General features: G+C 34.9%; 2 protein-coding genes and 1 long non-coding RNA gene across 3 annotated transcripts in view; 1 reads left to right on the top strand and 2 right to left on the bottom strand.

Moving 5' to 3' along the window:
* The window catches only part of LOC127835064 (voltage-gated hydrogen channel 1-like), a 20039-nt gene extending 8521 nt beyond the window's left edge, over positions 1 to 11518 (bottom strand). The window contains exons 1-2 of the mRNA XM_052361339.1: positions 11513 to 11518; positions 9538 to 9591 (exon numbers count right to left, since the gene is read on the bottom strand). Coding sequence (XP_052217299.1) covers positions 9538 to 9591; positions 11513 to 11518 — 60 coding nt within the window. The remainder of the gene's footprint in view (positions 1 to 9537; positions 9592 to 11512) is intronic.
* On the bottom strand, positions 10084 to 18384 carry LOC127839161 (voltage-gated hydrogen channel 1-like). The gene is made up of 3 exons (XM_052367399.1): positions 18230 to 18384; positions 16278 to 16779; positions 10084 to 14955 (listed from the first exon to the last, which is right to left on the bottom strand). Exons 1-3 carry the CDS (start codon positions 18233 to 18235, stop codon positions 14681 to 14683), a joined length of 783 nt encoding a protein of 260 aa, XP_052223359.1. The 5' UTR covers positions 18236 to 18384; the 3' UTR covers positions 10084 to 14680.
* On the top strand, positions 18067 to 19827 carry LOC127839187 (uncharacterized). Its single transcript, XR_008030200.1, has 2 exons — positions 18067 to 18452; positions 19074 to 19827. It is a non-coding gene; the product is annotated as an uncharacterized LOC127839187 (long non-coding RNA).

The following is a 19827-nucleotide window of genomic DNA, read 5'->3' as shown; positions in this document are numbered from 1 at the left end:
GCACTCGATTGGGATCATTACACTATTTGAGCTTTAAAAAGAGTCAAAAATCAAAGCGCTGAAGGTGCTACAGTTGTTTGCTATTGCCTAAACTAAGACGCAACCTCATTTTTAAAAGTAATTTATCGCTTTTTAAATCGCAAGTATAAAAACTAACATAACCTATTCAAATAAATAGAGAGTGTGTCTAAACGCACATGTCGATATGTGTGTGCAATATTTCGCATTCCATTAATGTCATAAAGATAACTTCGACAAATAAACAACAAGCATTTTAGACTTTCTGAAAGCATAGAAAATATATTTACAATTGTATAATGAGAACCAGTTAATATAAATACAATTGTGTCTTGTTCAGAGAAAACTGGACTTAAAGCATTGCGTAAAGTGTCGTCCCAGATTAGACTGTGCTGTCCGCACAGGCTAATCAGGGACGACACTTTCCGCTTTTACGGTAGTTTTAGTTTCAAGGAAGTCCCTCCGTACCGAAATTCAAGTTTAGGCGGAAAGTGTCGTCCCTGATTAGCCTGTGCGGCTAATCTGGGACGACACTTTGCGCACATGCATTATGCCCAGTTTTATCAGAACAAGACACAAATATTTGCAATTACTATTTCATTAATATCGTTGGAATATCGAATACTTATTAAACTACGCATATAATTTCATGATGGAAATTCCCTTTACAAACTTTTGTTTAACGCCCTATAATCAAAGCGCTGAAGGCACTAAAGCTGTTAGCTATTGAATATCTTAGACGCATTTCATTTTTCAAAATTATGCTATAGCTTTTTTAATCGCAAGTTTGAAATAAACACAACCCATTCAAATTTATAAAGAGTGTGTCTTAACGCACATTTCGAGATGTGTGTGCACTGTTTATCATCATATTTATGTCATAGAGATAACTTAGACAAAATAACAACATGTCTCTTTTTTGACGATCTGAAAGCATTAAAAATATGATGAACATGGTAAAATGAAAACCAGTTAATATAATATAAAATTTGCAATCACCATTATTTTAAATGAATATTGTTCGAATATCGAATACCTATCACACTAAGAATATAATTTCCCTTAACAAAACTTTTTTTGACGCCATATACAATGCAAAACATGCAAAAGATAATTGATGAAAATAAATAATAAATCTGCGAGCAGTACTTTTTACTCACGCATTAGGTAGTCATTAAGACAGCGTTGTTGATGCATTACTTGTTAGCCTAGTAGTTCAAACGGTATCAACCAGTCTCTGACCTTAACATCGGTATAGAACACTCATGCGCTTTTTCGGCATAGCTGTTTTACCTAGTTTTTCACCTTAAATGACCTCTAAATAACAACAGCAGTCACGAATGAATACATACAGATAATTTATAGGCTGTTTCGAGAGAAATCCGCTGAAATTTAGCTGCATCACTGCGTCTGTGCACAGCGTAAAGAATGTTACACTGTTCAATGTACGGAATTCCGGACTGCATGTTCAAACGACAAATAGGCACACATTGTGTCCCAGTTATAATTACGCGTAACAATCCATCTCGCAGAATTTCAGGGTCTGTATTCGGTAACTAAATCGCCGGGGGAAGACATAATAAACTATCGATAAACATAGTTTTGCTTTCAAGATGAGAAATACAAGCACTACCGAAATAGTATAATGTCGCGTAAAGAGGAAAATCGTTCGTGAACGCCTGACTAGTCTACTCTTATTTGCCAGTTTGCTGTATTTGTTTGTTTTTTTGGAATTCAATTTGATATCGAAATGCATTGTGCTAAAATGTGCCATTTACAACTCGCAATTAGATTTTTAAAGACCCGCGTCATGCGACAATTGGTCTTATGCCATATACGACCATCATAGCTTTAGCCCACCCAGCCTGTGCATCTCTCAGTCTGGTCAGGAGATACATAATGAGACCATAAAACCTCAAGTGATTTTATAGCGCACAGCATCACCTCTGACCAGACTACGCAAATGCACAGGCTGTGCATTTATCGCTCCTCCACATAGTCACGTGGTCTAGTGATTAGAAAACTCCGATAAGCAGATCGCAATTATAGCGGGAAATTCTATATTTGTAATGATGTATTATGTTCTTTTCTATAATATAAATTATTAAAGCCGCACACTTAACTAAACTGCTTTTTAAAACGTTAATACAATCATAAATACTTAAGAGAAATCAGGGACCTATACAAACAAAGGGATGAGAAACTCACTGAACCGAAGAACAAGCTAACGCGTTGTTACGCAAAAGGGAAACGAGACTTGCGACCCAACAAGACTTCGCGCGACAAGGCAAATTTTCACAGCCGCCATTTTGACAAAGCGAGACCGTGACAAAGCAATCGAGGCAGAATAAGATAACAAATTAACCAAGTGTTGCCAACACAGAAGTATTCATTGCAAAGGTTTGTTGAGTTTGATACATCTTATTGTTTCATTTGTTTTCGACTATGCTTTGTATTTACTTATAAAACAACGGTGGGTATTTTCACCAAATCATGCGTATCATTGTTTACACATCCATAATCCGAGAAACGTGTGTCGTGGCTTTTTTCAAAAGGCTTGGTCAAATAAAGCTCTATACTATTAATGTTGGTATTCTTACAAACGTTACATTTCAACGCATTGTGTGATGCTAATTTTATTTGTATTATTTTCAAATTTAAGATATTGAATGAGCACAAAAGCAATACAATTTAAGTCATTTTTTTATTTTTTTACCACGATCAGTTTCATCAACATATGTCGTGGCTCTTTTTGGAAGGCTCAGTCAATACTTGCCCTATATATATCATGTTGGTATCTTTACAAACGTTACATTTCAATGCATTGTGTAGTCAAATTTAATTTGCATTATTTGCAAAGGTATAATTTTGTATTAGATCAAAGGTTATACAATTTTAGTCATTTTTTTATTTTGTAATCACTATCAGTTTGATCAACATATGTCGTGGCTCTTTTCGAAAGGCTCAGTCAATACTAGCCGTATATTAATCTTATGGGTATCTTTACAAACATTACATTTCAACGCATTGTGTGATGCTAATTTTATTTGTATTATTTGCAAATTCATGATTTTGAATGAGCACAAAAGCAATACAATTTAAGTCATTTTTTGATTTTTTTACCACGATCAGTTTCATCAACATATGTCGTGGCTCTTTTTGAAAGGCTCAGTCAATACTTGCCCTATATATATCATGTTGGTATCTTTACAAACGTTGCATTTCAATGCATTGTGTGATGCAAATTTAATTTGCATTATTTGCAAAGGCATAATTTTGTATGAGCTCAAAGATTATACAATTTTAGTCATTTTTTTATTTTGTAATCACTATCAGTTTGATCAACATATGTCGTGGCTCTTTTCGAAAGGCTCAGTCAATACTAGCCCTATATTAATCTTATGGGTATCTTTACAAACATTACATTTCAACGCATTGTGTGATGCTAATTTTATTTGTATTATTTGCAAATTCATGATTTTGAATTAGCACAAAAGCAATACAATTTTAGTCATTTTATTATTTTTTTTACAATTTCAGTTTGATCAACATATGTCGTGGCTCTTTTTGAAAGGCTCAGTCAATACTAGCCCTATAGTTATCATGTTTGTATCATTACAAACGTTACATTTCAATGCATTGTGTGGTGCAAATTTAATTTGCATTATTTGCAAAATCATAATTTTGTATTAGCTCAAAGATTATACAAATTTAGTCATTTTTTTATTTTGTAATCACTATCAATTTAATCAAATATGTCGCAGCATTTTAAGAAAGGCTCAGTCAATACTAGCCCTATAATAATCATGATGGTATCTTTTCAAACGTTGCATTTCAATCTATTGTGTGGTGCAAATTTCATATGCATTATTTGAAAAATCATAATTTTGTATAAGCTCAAAAACAATACAATTTTAGTCATTTTTTTATATTTTATAACCACTATTAATTTGATCAACATATGTCGCAGCATTCTTGGAAAGGCTCAGTCAATACTAGCCCTTTATTAATCTTGTTGGTTTAAATTCATATTGTTTAATATTTTCAGTGTGCTAAAAAGAAGCAAGAGGGTCTCTTGCTCTTTAGACGGAAAGTTTGACCCCGCAAAGGAAAATGTCATGACGCCAGCGAAACTTGGGCGTACAAACCCAGGTCATTTCCACATTAAGAACTTTTCATGGTTGAAAAACATTGTGGACTTTAAATAGTGCTGACATACATGTGTGTTCACAGCTATGCCAAGGATACTGATACTGTCTGATTCAACTGGGAAATTGGATTCCTTTCTTTTCCTGAGACGTACCTTGACCATCCCAGCACTAAGATGATGTTACTATATTCATGTCTACTATATAAAGCAGTGGCGACAACAAACTTCACAAACCTTCAGACTTGCCGAAGACAAAAGAAAATCAGTATGAATTAGTTTTAAATATTCAATTGATTAAATTAAACTGTTGCATTTTTTCATAAATGAACACATTCCAGCAGTGAATATCTCTGCTTAACTCAAAAGTGACTGTTAGATCTTTGATCATGTTAATCACAAATGTGTTCCCAAAACTCATTATAAATATAAAATTTTCAAACTTGTTTAAACAAGATAATTTGGTATTTAATTTTAGTAAGCTTTTTGTATTGCTGCAGGCTTCGAATAAATCTTCTGCATTACCATGTCAGGAGGAATCTCAATCTTTTGTTGTTGAAATAATAAATAGAAAATTGTTAGTATTATTATCAAATTTTTGTTGTTCTATTTCACATTGCAAATGGTTACTTGTGCAATTCTTTTACAAACATGTGATTTTTTTTACATGCTATTGAGTTTTTAAAATATTTTCTTTAACTGAATGCTCATTACACTTAGTAACATGAATGTATTGTTACACATACTCTTAAACTTAAATAGTACCAAGATTAACTATCATGCATGAACTAATGTGTATGTTTCAGTGATTAACTGATTTATACTGAGAAATAAAACATAAACGACTTTTATGAATTGCCTTGCCTTCAAATTCTGTTGATTTTTGTTCAATACTTGAACACGAAATCACGAAAAGACTTTCAGTACTACTATGGATATCATGTTCAAAAGGAGTCCAACAGAATAATATAATGGCATGCGAACCTTCATTGTCTCGGATGATAAAGAACAATTATACATTTTAAATTGTAAGCAATTGGCAGGCGTTAATAATGTTGATATTTTTCACACAGCAGAGTAACATTTTTAATTAATTAAAAGACCGGTCTTTGCTACATGCACATATGTGCGATATACAATGGCAATTGAAACCCTGTGAAACAAATGGTATTGTTACTCGTCAACACATCCGGTAATTGGGTTCCGTGTTGCATACTGCGTGTTAATATTACTAATTATTTATTTACAAGACAAACAAGGCAAAATTGAACGAATATATATTTGTTTATTAAACAACGAAAGTCGAATATTGCGAAACAACTATCACCATCAATGAGCGAAATCGCTCGCAATCGAATGAATCTGCTTTCCTTCAGCTACATGAAGGTCAGTTTGGCTGCACAGGTTCTGAGCGACTTTGTTGGTGAATATTAAAATGGCATGCGAAACTTTGCTGCGTCGGAGGTTAAAAGAACAGTTATACATTTTGAGTTGTTTGCACTTACCATGTCTTGATTATGTTGCTATTTAAAACAAAACATGGTAACATTTTAATTCTATTAAAAGACCGGTCTTTTGTACATGCACATACGTGCAATAAACAACGGCAATTTAACCCTGGCGAAACAACCGGCAATTAATATTCATCAAAGGGTCCGATAATTGGGTCCCCGTTCGACATACTGCGTAATAATTAGACTAAATAATGATTGATTTTGAGATCAACAACGCAACAATCGAACGAATAGGTACTTGTTTATTTAACATAATATAATTTGAATCCGAAAAAACGTAACCCGCTTAATAAGCGAAATCCCTCGCAATCGATATCGTGTAGCCGCATTATCGCTACACAGGGACCAATCAATCGAGATAATCAAATCTCGCGCACCGGTTTATTATCGCTACACAGGGACCAATCGATCGAGATTATCAAATCTCGGTTTATTTTGCGTGCTGTAACGGGATATCGCGAGGTTGCTAATCAATTTGTTTGTATAGGTCCTTTGTTTGTATAGGTCCCTGGAGAAATGGCGTAATCAAAATACTAGTAAATGAGTTAACGGCAGACTGACTATCAGAAACGTTTCTTATACATATTATATAGGGAGTTGATGAAAAATCCGAATGAGAATACATGAGAGATCGCCGCTATCTGTTCAGAACAAAAGAACGTTTCCCAGACATATCAAATTATCCCCGCTGTACTATGCAGCACTTTCGACGAGGTTACGCAACAGACGCGCGAAAGTGTATTGGACTCTCGATATTCCTCTATACTTGTTGATCAGCATTAGTTGTATTTTCCCTTATCAATTAATAGCCTCAGACTTTGAATGGCCTGTGCTGCGCAAAATATACCGCGTGATTCAGATGCAGCATTTAGTGGACTATTTTATTCATTCACAAATATTCCCTTCCGCTAAACGTATTATTCAAAAATTGTTCATGGAATATTTTCTATATAAGCTTCGTTAAAAATAGTCCATTTAAAACGATATGCACATGATGTGTCCATTTGAGAATGAATACAGTGGAAGAATTGAAACCTCTGACATATATGATAGCACTCTTTCTCGACGTGGATGCGGCAGTTATCAGGTTTATCGTGCCTAACACAACTGGCTTGCAAAACGTAATATTAACCTTAGTTGTTCGCAAGCGAACAACTATAAATGGTAAAATACACAATGCGATAATTGTTGAGAAGAAATATCTTCAAAAAATATTGAGGGTATATCATAAGTTGGAAATAAAGTTATATATTTTTTTAAATAATTAAATTGAAAACAAAGGTTTACTTTTTGTTTTATTTGTTCACTTGAAATGTGTATTATTAAATGAACGTATCTTCAAACCACAAAATAGTGTCCGTAGATAAAAGTTATGCTACGGGAGATAACATCATACGTGTTTTCACATAGCTTATTATGAGTTTATTTAATCGCCACCGAAATATATCGAATGATAATATTTGATTAACACGCAATTTTCTTCCGACACATTAAAATCACACTTTCAGAGCCGCGTCATGCGAAAATGGGTATTATGGCGAATCGGCTAGCGTAGCTCAAGCCCAGTCTGTGCAATTGCGCAGTCTGGTCAGGAGCTGCGCTGTCCGCTATAAATCACGCAATGTTTCGTTTTCTCATTAGGTATCTCGCAGTCTGGTCTACGCTGATCGCATTGACATAATACCCTTTTTTCGCATGACGCGTTCTTTAAAAATCTCGTTGTTTCTAATAAAAGCACAATACTTTTCTTTAGAAAATTGCAGTTAAACTGTGTTATTTATAGCAAACTTGCAAATGTCGGTAGCCTATTCAGTCTCTCAAGAACGATTTCCATACCAACTTACCGAGTAAGGCAAACATTTGTGGTTAGATTATGAAAATATTTCCGTCTTATTATGACTATTTCGGTAGTCTACGGTTTCCTCATCTTTAAAGCTACTGTCTTATAAACGTTTATCGATAGTCAATTATGTCTTCCCCGGACCATTTAATGACCGAGAACCGAGTAAAATGCGACGCTTGCCATCTATGCGAAAAGTTGATTTTAATAGTAATATTAATATAAGTATTATTTAAACATGTATCCAGTGTTCGAGTCTCGACAATAACTTTTCTGAGTAAGGAGTTCTTTAGACTCCCATCTTCTGAAATTTAGGAGTCCAATCATACTTCATGTAGTCCAAAAAATATGACACTTTTTATATACCGTATTTTTTTTTTTTTTGGGGGGGGGGGGGTTATAAAACATACCTTACTGTATATAGTAACACATTTTTTCATGCCAGTATCACCATTTCGGGTCATTATAAATAATGTGCTCTCACGCGAGGGCCGATTATTTTTAATCGTCCCTCAGAATGTGTGCGCGTGACATTCAACTGGAAAAAATGGCGTCCACATTCAGTCTTAGCCACAAATCAACGAAATAATAAATCATAATAAGATTATTTAATGACAAGTAGCACGCAATTTGAATAATACAAATATCGATTGAAACTGAAACTCTGCTTCACATTAGATTGATGCCTGTATTTGAGCTTTAACAGGATTAACCGAACAGCAAAATTTATAGTAAAAAACACACTTATCATTATGTGATAAATAACTTGTTTCTACATACCTGCCAACTTTAATTGTTTTGTAAATCCTCTTTTGTTAACAGATTTGCGCAAGTTTCAACACCACCATATCATGTAAAATTGTCATGGCCACCAAAACAATCGTACCTGCTTTCGAAGTTTACCATTTCAATTCGCAATTCTTAAGCACATTTTGTTCAGTTTTTTATGAAACTAGAAAATGACATTAAAACTTGATTGATAACTTTAAAAAAAATAAATATATGTTTCTATCTCCACTTTAGTATTTTTACTCCTCACTTTTAGGACATGGGCATTCGAAGTGTAATGTAACGGGTTATAATGGGTATATTTTAGTAAAATGTATATGCAATGTATTTTATTATTATAATATAATATAATAATAATACTAACACCCGTTAGTGTCCAACAATGTATATCAAACACAATTATATCGAAAATGATACAAACATGTTGTTTCTGAAGAGTTTAAGCAAATATGGATACATTATTTCCGATTGTCACGTATTTTCTCAATTAACAGCCTATTCCTTATCATTATGAAACAATAATAAAATGGAATTTATATGCATATAAAAATAAACCATTTTACGTTTAATAGTATTTAACTTTTTAAATGAAATAATGGTTCCATTGATCAGTTAGTAAAATGGCATTGTTTTCCCCCCGTTTTTCTCCACTTGATCTGATAAGGAATCGGCTGTTGTTAACGCATTTATGCCGAAAAAAGGCCCTTACAAACAGTGTAGACCCAGATGAGACGCTGCATGATGCGGCGTCTCATCAGGGTCTGCGCTGTTTGCTTAAAGGAATTTCTGTAAGAAATATTCTAAATATAGAAATAAATATACTAGAAATCCCTAATTTTGGAAATAAATTGATCCAATTTAGAAGGATGGGAGAGTCCACTAGGCATAAATGGGTTAAAGTTGCTAATTCAGCTGCTGTGCTGCGCGCGTGTTTGTGTGTATTTCATTTAAAGGTCCCGCTGTGTATATTCTTTCCCGTTTTCGTTTTGTCCATCCTTTTATTTTAAACCACACCATTTTCTGTGATCGTTCGTATCGAAAGCTCACCATTCTGACCAGAGACTAGATTTATGACATCCATTTACTGGTCGGCGCGACTAATTTTATTCCTACCAAAATTTGCAATTAAGTATGACACACGCACACACACACATACACACGCGCACGCACGCACACAATTCAAAATACGTTTTGGATTCGTTGGAAGCTTTTTTGAATTATTATCTTACAGTTAAATAAACCACCACGTCCGAATTAGTGTCCCTATAATCCAGAGTGTCTCTCTGTGTTGCGTCACAGAAATTACGTCACAAGAGATACATTAGTTAATACATTGTAGTAGATCTATCGAATGGATGAAACTAAGCGTACGCAAAACTGGTCATAAATATTTGTGAAGGAACAAATGTGATATAAACGATCGCACACGACAGAGATAGGACGGACGTTTTCAGACATCCGACCCAGCACCTTCTTGTGTTATTGTCTAATTAATTTCCTTCAAGTTTGACATTGATCTTGGTACCTTTAATGCGGAACATTCGTAACATTTCTGACTAATTGCTAATCCTTCAAAATGGTTGCCTGTTAAGAATTTTAACATTCATTAACGCGTAATTATTAATTATCATGGACCGACTTAACTCAGTTTGCCCCCTCCTGTTCAGAAACAGATAAAAATACAACTTTCAGTTGGCACTTGGTTTTACCAAAAGTTGGATAATACAATTCAGAACAACCATAAAAGATATGGACACAAATAGGGAAACAGGGCGTAGTTTTTATGTTGTATTTTTACTTGTAATAGATTATATTAAATAAAATACATACATATACATAACAACACACAAAAACTGCATTGGAAATTTTGAAACTAGTTGATACACAACGAAACAATAATTATGTCATAACTATGACTATGTTTGTACATGGAAAATGAAAACTGTATAATAAAAGGCAACTAAAAAGTGCAGACACATGTATATGAAATATGATTATAAAAACTAAAATGCATTAATGTATGCATACAAAAATGTTAACACACAAATACAATTGGACCATGCTCTGTGAAAAAGGGGTTTAATGCATGTGCGTAAAGTGCCATCCCAGATTAGCCTGTGCAGTTAGCACAGGCTGATCAGGGATAACACTTTCCACTTGTATGGTAATTTTCGCATAGAGAAAGTCTCTCCTTTACAAAAATCAAGTTTAGACGGAAAGTATCATCCCTGATAGGCCTGTGTGGACTAGACATGCTAATCTGGGACAACACTTTAAGCACATGCATTAAACCCCCTTTTCACAGAGATAAGCTCATTTCTAATCAGATTACAACAACAAAAATAAGAATGCCCTGAAGCGCTCACCTGAGTTCAAGGAACAACAATTGTCAAAGCCTTGACCTGGTGACCTAGTTCCTGACCCAAATTCAAACGGATACCTTGAACAGAACTACAATCGTACAAATTCGTTCCAAAAAGAGAGCTAAAATGTACTCAAAAGCAACAGTTTTAATGTTACATAATACAGTAACAAGATTTTTGTACAAACACAAATAGACAAGTCCAATGTTATACCCACTAAAAAAAGCAACCAACAACTAAACATACAATATCAACATAATTTGTTTCACTCATTAAACAGCAGTACAGTATATACTTCATACAAAATCATTTAAAAAACAGCCCAAGTATAGTAACTAACCTACATGTATTTGTACACTACTTACAATAAGCGAGTAAAAAACATTGCCATGGCAAGATAGTACATTAGCTGTGCAAATAGCAAATGATCAAATAGATTAATAAAGAACTGAGAAGACCATAGTATGCAAGGCTGTGAATGCATAATTTACTGTAGTTAGCCCTTTGCCCATCAGAAACAAAGTGAAAATGACTTTTGCAACCAGCATAAAACCCAGAACAGACTAAAAGTAACTCATAGTCTGTTCAGGTTGTATGATGTTTGCTGCTCATCAGTATCTTAAGGCTGGAAATGAAGCCTGTAAAACTTGAGTCTAGTAAAGAATTTTTTAATTAATTTTGATTTTCTGTGGGACTACAGAAGCATCAATGTGTAAACGAGGGTTAACCTCCAAAAAGTATACACCTTGGCAGAGATTTAACAAGTTTGGTGCATACTTGCTTGTATCAAACCCTTTGCAAACATTATACACAATGTGATTATGGTAAATTGAAATTTTACTGCCATTTCATATTACTGAAATTCATTATTTTGTATTTTATTTAATATTTTTGTTAGTAATAAATAAATGTGTATATTGAAAGTTCAATAATGTAGGAAACAGAACTGATTGTCATACAATGTGAAAGTTATGAACAAGAAATACTTTCATATCTGAAAGCATATCACTTTGTAAATGCCCAGGTTGATGTTAACCCAAATGTGGAGGTAACCACTTTGAGGGCTTTACCCATTAATGCCTAGTGGACTCTCCCATCCTTCTTAATTGGATCAATTTATTTCCAAAATTAAGGATGTCTAGTATATTTATTTCTATAATTAGAATATTTCTTACAGAAATTTCTTTAGACAAACAGCGAAGATCATCTGGGTCTACCCTGTTTGCCAAGGCCTTTTTTTCTAGATGCTAGGAATAAATGGGTTAATGGTGTACTAAACTATGTATGTAAATAAAAAAATTCCAATTTAATACATGATATTTGTTGGATTTGGTGGAATATCCGTTTTAATTCATGACTGGACATAGACAATAATATTTTATGCTTATAAATTATTATTATTTCGGAAAGAAAGACATTGTAACGTCATAGAAAAGACATCATTTCACAATATAAAAGTGAAAATTGTTGAAAATTTTCAACGTTAATTTTCACTGTTTGAAATAGTGAATTATCAGTTTTAATTCACTTATATTTCTCTATAAACCACCATAAAGCATAACATAAATTTGCAATTATAATAATATAATTTCATAAAATGCTGGTTAAGTTATGTCAACCATTTTGGCAATTCCTGAGTTAATATTTTGCGATCACAAAAATAAATGCCCTAATCATGTAGTACAGAATATCCTAAATGTAACTTTAAAAGCCATCACAAATACAACCAAAATCCATGAGATTCAAACAAACAATCATAAACATCTCTATAGCACAAGAAAATACCATGTAGATTACAGGAAGCCTGCTCCTTCCTCCCACCACAACCCTTAACCACTTAGATATGTGTTTAACCCTTTACCACTTAGATACGCATTTATTCTTTAACAACTTAGATACATATATTGACACATGTGTAGTCATTTAGAAAGTTATATTTAATTAAAACCTTTCTTACTAGATTAAAGTTTTAAAGGTTTCATTTCCCACCCTTAAATACTGATTAGCAGCAAACAGCATAAAACCTGAACAGACTGTGAGTTTCTCACAGGCTGTTCTGGTTTTATGCTGTTTGCACATAGCCATTTTCACTGTGCTTCTGAGTGAGAAAGGGTTAAAATCTTGAGTGTTCAATTCCGACTAGATGAATATATATATGTCATTATGTTTTTGCACATGTCAAGCAAACCAATTAAATGACCATGTTGAAAACTTACAGGTAAAAGCATTTAACTAATAAATAGATGGATTCAGCAATTGATGAAAATACCCAAGTAACTTATCTACTTCAATATCATGCCCTGATTCAGCAGTACCCTGGAGTATGTAGTTAAGTTAGAATACAACAAACAATTGAACAAACCCATGTATAGCATAAATCTAGAAATACAACATGATCATAAAAAATAACAAGAGCTTCTCTGTCATTAATATATGCACCTAAAACAGGGCCTTGACACCGATCACTTAATCTTTTGATGAAGTATTGAATGGAAACCAACTTGACACTTATTGTGACAGTGACCTTGAACTTTGACCAAGTGGACTGAGTTTCAATATGGGCCTTCTACTGTCCAAGGCCAATGCACATGGTAAGTATCAAGCCAATTGGTTAATTTGTTGACAAGTTCTTGATCGGAAATGATTTTCACACTTATTGTGACAGTGACCTTGACCTTTTACCTAGTGACCCCAATTTCAATAAGGGTTATCTACTGCCAAAGCCCAATGCACATGTGAAGTATCAAGCAGATCTGTCAATTCATTGAAGAGTCATTTCACACTTATTGTGACATTGACCTGCAAAACTATATACCCTCTTTTCTTCCAAGAATGGCATAAAACAATTGTGTTCTTGTTCTTATCAAAAGGTATTTCACATCTGAATCTATGTGTAGCACTATAAGACATGTACACTTATAACAAAAAACTTTTCTTAAATTGTTATATATTGTCATAGTATTTTGAAAAAAAAGTGACAAAACAACAAATAATTTAAAGTAATTTACATTATATGAAATTGACAATGATCTTATTATCAAAATATTCTTATAATGTTTATAAATTTAAAAACAAAAAAGTTCAAACAAAAAAGTACATGGTTACATACTTCTCCTAAATAAACAAGGGCTGTTTGTAAAACATGCATGCCCCCAAAGGGGCTGTCAGTTGTAGTTGCAGCCATTGTGTGAATTACGTTTTTTGTCACTGTGACCTTGACCTTTGACCTAGTGACCTGAAAATCAAAAGGGGTCATCTGCCAGTCATGATAAATGTACCTATGAAGTTTCATGATCCTAGGCCTAAGAGTTCTTGAGTTATCATCCAGAAACCATCTGGTGGACGGACCGACGGACCGACTGATGGACCAACCGACAGACCGATCGACATGTGCAAAACAATATACCCCCTCTTCTTCAAAGGGAGGCATAATAATTATTGTATTTAATATCCTTACACAATTTTGATACAATTTCCTAAAAACAACAACTTTATATTAAACTCAACAAAGTGTACTAGTAAACATTATTATTTGTAATTAGAGTCTTAGTAGCATTATAATCATTGCATAAATAATAGAGGTCAGGCTCTGTGAAAAGGGGTTTTAATGCATATGCGTAACGTGTTGTCCCAGATTGGCCTGTCCAGTTACATCAGGGACACTTTTCGCTTTTATGATATTTTTTCATGTTAAGGAGGTTTCTTCTTGGCAAAAATCTAAAGAGTAAGAAGGAAAGTGTTGTCCCTGATTTGCCTGTGCAAACTGCACAGGCTAATCAGGGACGACACTATGAGCACATGATTTAAACCCCCTTTCCACAGAGCTTGGCTAAAATACAAATGTGAGGGAAAAGAGTGAATGAGAGACAAGAGCACCTGTTTCACACTGATGTAATTGATTAACAAATTTTACAATAAAATTAATCACTAAAAACCCCACAAATTCACAATTCAAGGTCATATACAACACAAGTGATACTTAAGTAGTCAACAAATGATGTTTCTATGCTCACTGTTTGGACTTGTCCTTATCCAAGTATGTTTTCTCATTGACAGGATTGACCTCCGCCACCACATTGATAAGACTGACAGGTCGTGGTATTTCTATAGGCATGATATCGGTGATGCCGTGTTTTCTCAGCAGCCCTCTCAACTTCTCAATCTCATTCTCCTGGGCCGTGCAGTACTCGCGGTATTTCATGAGCTCTTGCTCACAAGCATCTCTCAGGCGACGTTCACGCTTCACTTTGGCCTCAGCCTGATACTTCACTGACATCACGACACCTGAAAGTAGAAATAATGGACACTGGGTACGGAAAATATACTAACATGACCTGCGTTTGTGGACCACAATGCCCCCCTATTTCCCGTTAAAGACACAGTTCAGCTATTTTAGAGAAAATTGTTTAATCCAAGACCCATAATTTGGAAAAAAAATAAACGGACAAGAACATAACTCACACTTCATCTGTAAGTCATATAGGTTGACTAACATACCAAAACTCAACTATATATTTGAAATTGTTGCGTAAGAAAACTGCGGAAAACAGTTATTATATGGAGAAACTGCCAAGTTTCACATACCAAATTGCTCATTAACGACATTTAGGTAGACTCACATACCAAATATGGAAAAACTTTCAAGTTTCGCATACCAAAAAAGAGCTCAATATCCGAAAGCGTTGCCTAAAAAACTCTGGAAAACGAATTGCCGGACAGGCAGACGGACGGAGGGACAGACACTGCAACTGCAACTTATATATGCCACCCCTACCAAAGGGATACAAATATGAAAAATTAAGAAACGATTTCATGACCCATAACGAAAAAAGTCATGTGGCCAACGGCTGGGACATGGATTGACCCCAAATCCGCCGGAAGTTTCAACATTCAAGTTAAAATAGCAACAACACAAAAAAGGCTTATGCTCCCATTTACACTCATGGTTCAAGGTCAAATAAATAAGGAAAACAAGGGACAAAATTGTCACAAAACCAGGTTTTCATTGTGAAAAAAAAATCTGATAAAGGGAGAAAACTCAAACTGAACTTTTGAAATGAACAAACAAAATTAACCCCCTTTGTAAGTTTTTTTTTTTTTAAATATATTTTTAGTCGTGGCGACCTTTACATTATATTGACGTGATTCTTTCGTGCGACACACCGTCCCATGATGGTGAACAAATGTGCCAAATGATTTTAAAATCTCACAATGAATGACATAGTTATGGCCAGGACAAGCTCATTTATGGCCATTTTTGACCTTTGAACTCAAAGTGTGACCTTGACCTTGGAGATATCGACGTAATTATTTCGCGCGACACACCGTCCAATGATGGTGAACAAATGTGCCAAATGATTTTAAAATCTGACAATGAACGACATAGTTATGGCCCGGACAAGCTTGTTCCGCCCGCCAGCCTGCCCGCATTCGCCAATCTAATAACCAGTTTTTTCCTTCGGAAAACCTGGTTAATAAGGAACAACCGGATGGACCGACCATTCGACCCGATCAACAAAATAACTCTAATATTCCTTTTATCATACTTTGTTTGTTGGGAGGGAGGGGGGGTTAAATGACTCCGTCAGTACTAAATGTTTGCTTACCGTTGATAATGCGGGTAACTCTCCACAGCCTGAGAACTATTAGGAGACCTAAACCGCTTTCCGGTCCCAAACTGTCTCTGAACACAACGTCCAATGCGAATGACACCACCACCACTACAGCGTCAAACACCTCAAACTTGTGCTTGAAAAACTCACACCGAAACACACACAGTTGGACAAGTTTCTCCAGCAGAAACAACCCAAGAATGCCAATGCTGCAGTAGTGAAGCACATGAGGTGCAACAGTGTGGTGTGCATCCTTCGTGAAGACATTTAAGTCGAGGAGGAGTTCTGTGACCACCAGAAGGCAGTCTATGATCACAAAGGTAACCACAAAAATGTGGAACTTGTTTGTGTGGAAGAAATGTTTCAGACAGTCCCGCCTGGTGCGAAACTTAGGCTTTGTCTCCTCTGAATCTGTTGTGATGGAGCTTGCACAGTCGTCTTTATCAATGACCTTTTCAAGGTCATCTTGCAGCTTGCGGAAACCGTCCATCTGGATCTGAAATCAAATTTACATGCTCTTGCGCTTGATTGGTATTCGGCTGAGGTACCTTGTAGTATACTTAAGAGTATAAGGGGTACTTTTAAATAGTATCTGAACCGAAGGAGAACAATTAAACTAAAAGTCCCATAAAAGGTCATTGTCTGCTCAGGTGCTTCTCAAAAGTACCCAGGGTACTCTAAAGTCTACTTCAAAGTACCCAGAGTATGGAAATTATACTAAACAGTACCCTGGGATATGGCTGGGCGCCTTTAAGCGTATTTTACATACCGGGGTACATTGCAGTATACTTCAGATTATCCTGGGTACTTTTAAGTAGTTCCTGAGCTGACAGTGAGTCTCTCTTGCTATTGCAAGCTTGTCACAATAAGTAACAAGAGCACCGCATAACGGGTGCCACGTTCGGCTGTGAAAGCTTGTCAGAAATATTTATTTTTATTTTTTGAGGTCACAGTGACCTTGACCTTTGACCTAGTGACCCAAAATGGGTGTGGCGTGTAGAACTCATCAAGGTGCATCTACATATGAAGTTTCAAAGTTGTAGGTGGAAGCACTTTGATTTTAGAGTCAATGTAAAGGTTTTAGCAAGACGCCGGCAGATGGCGAGCAGGCTATGACAATACCTCGGGTTTTCTCCAAAAACAGCCTCGCTAAAAATTGCAGCACATTTACTTGAAGTTATTTAGAATGTAGGCGGACAGTGATTTAAATAACTTAACCCATTTAGTCCTAGTGGACTCTCCCATCCTTCTAAATTGGATCAATTTATTTCCAAAATTAGGGATGTCTAGTATATTTATTTCTATATTTAGAATATTTCTTTAAGCAAACAGCGCAGACCCTGCGTCTGGGTCTGCGCTGTTTGCCAAGGCCTTTTTTCTAGGCGCTTGGCATAAATGGTTTAATAATAATCAAGGATTACATGCTTAACATAAGTTGACTAATGATTATTTGCCTGAAAATAATCACTTAAAAAAGTCGCAATCATACATTATGTCAGGGACCTATAAAAACAGACATGTGTATGTATATAGGTCCCTAACTATGTTGAAGTTTTGCAAAGTGAATAAATAAAACTTCCAATGAAGAAACAGCCTGCAACACTACTGGCATAAATTCATGTTGGACAAGTGCAATAGGTACATAACAGATGTAAGAATGAGGTCATATAAATATATGCACAAGAGACAAATATTGTAAGCATCATTACCTTTTCCAATACTTCAAATAATATTTTAAACAGCACTTTTAAAGGCAAATATTTAATGCAGCCTTTGAAACTACAGGAAACAAAACCCGCCCCTCACCAATAGCAAGTTCGAGTGGATGTTATGTGTGTAATTGACTATTGAATCCAATTATGGACTTAATTGGAGCCATTAACCGCTTAATGAAATACTTTATGGCGTTTGAGACGCTGGACAAGCGCAAGAAAAGTGTAGAATACCTTCATTTTTCTTTTACGTGAAACTACATCAAGAATAACCGAATAGATGTGGAAAATCAGTTTAAACAATAAAACAGAGAAATGTGAAAATGGGTCTTTGTTGATGTTTTTCCTTTGACATCTCGCGTACTTCGAGATCTCGAGCACAACATCATAAACAACAACAACAACAACAGCAACAAAGCAGGTGCATTTAAACGTCAAACAAGAAAATTCAAGCCAGGTGTGGTACATTAAATCGCATTTAACATTTGGATCGCTTATTCTGAATTTTATTTCTTATTTTTTGACATTGATAGTTAGGAAACACACTATTTATATTCGTATTTGTCCGTTGACATATGTTCGGATAAACAGTTTCGGACAAAATCAGGATTTGTTCAAGTATTTAAGGTGTTAATATACTGACTGAGTGACTGTTTATGTCCCCATATGGAGGCGTATTGTAATAACAATTTCCTTTTTTATGGCTCGGAAGGAGGGCATATAGTGGTCGCACCGTCCGTCTGTCTGTCACACTTTGTGTTTAGGTTTCGAAAAATGCTCATAAGTTCTATGTCGCTTCAGATGTAACATTCATATTTGGTATGCATGTGTATATGGACAAGGCCTTTCCATAGGCACACAAATTTTGACCCCTTTGACCTTAAACTTAGGGTCCGCGTTTAGGTTTCCAAAAATGCTCATAAGTTCTATCAAAGCGTTTATTGGGGGCATATGTCATCCTATGGAGGCAGCTCTTGTTCTGTCATTTCATTCTTCATTGATTCTGGGACACTATGCATATTTATTAAGCTTTTTTTTCCTGAAGCAAGGTTAGTCTAATATGTTTAATTGTTTGCAGATACAGCTGCTGTAGTGTCTGTGGTCCTGGTAAAAATGACGCTGCCCAAGGATTCTCACAAGGACAAGATAGTCCATCACCTATCTAAGCACATTCCAGCGTTCCAAGATGTGTTTGATGAAGAGTCCTTCTATATCTTTGCATTCTTTGTTGTTGTGGTGACAATTATTGGAGCTTATTTCTTGTCGAAACGAGTGGAACTTAAAGATGGTGGTCACATTGACTGATTATGTTTAAATATATAAAAAGAAAGTTATGATTTATGGTAACTGTAGACTGATCATGTGGTTTAATGAAAATTATGAAGAGTCGTTTTGAACTATGTTAATGCAAGACATCTGTTATTTATTTCTATCTTCAGTGTAGTCAAAACGTTCAAGGCCTTTAGTCTTTTGATGTCTTCATATAAGTTTTAATTTCTTCAATTTAGTGATACAAATAATTTATACTTGAAAAAAAGTTAAAACTTAAACACAAGTTATTTGTTAATTTATTTGTTAAATACAAACACATGTACGGTACTTTAACTATGTAAACCTTTACTTGTATATTGTGACCCATGTTGTAAAGCTGTTTGATACAGTTGCTATGATCTTTGACACTTATTTTGTTGTCATGTTTCCTTTTATTGTACATGTTATTTATTGTAAGAAATGGCTTTATTGTGTTTTCAGAGAATCTCATTTTGCCACTTTCTTTTGTGCAATAGTTTTAAACAATCTTTTGTTTAAATAAATTTACAGAAAATATTAAA

The sequence above is a fragment of the Dreissena polymorpha genome, chromosome 1, assembly GCF_020536995.1.
Source record: "Dreissena polymorpha isolate Duluth1 chromosome 1, UMN_Dpol_1.0, whole genome shotgun sequence".
Lineage (NCBI taxonomy): Eukaryota > Metazoa > Mollusca > Bivalvia > Myida > Dreissenidae > Dreissena > Dreissena polymorpha.
Note: the sequence above shows the minus strand (reverse complement) of the source record. Positions and strands in the feature narration are given on the sequence as shown.

Excerpts from the sequence above, each read along its gene's own strand:
- LOC127839161 (XM_052367399.1), bottom strand. Across the intron at positions 14,956-16,277 it reads AGTTACCCGCATTATCAACG|GTGTCGTGATGTCAGTGAAG; the intron begins GTAAGCAAACAT and ends TTCTACTTTCAG.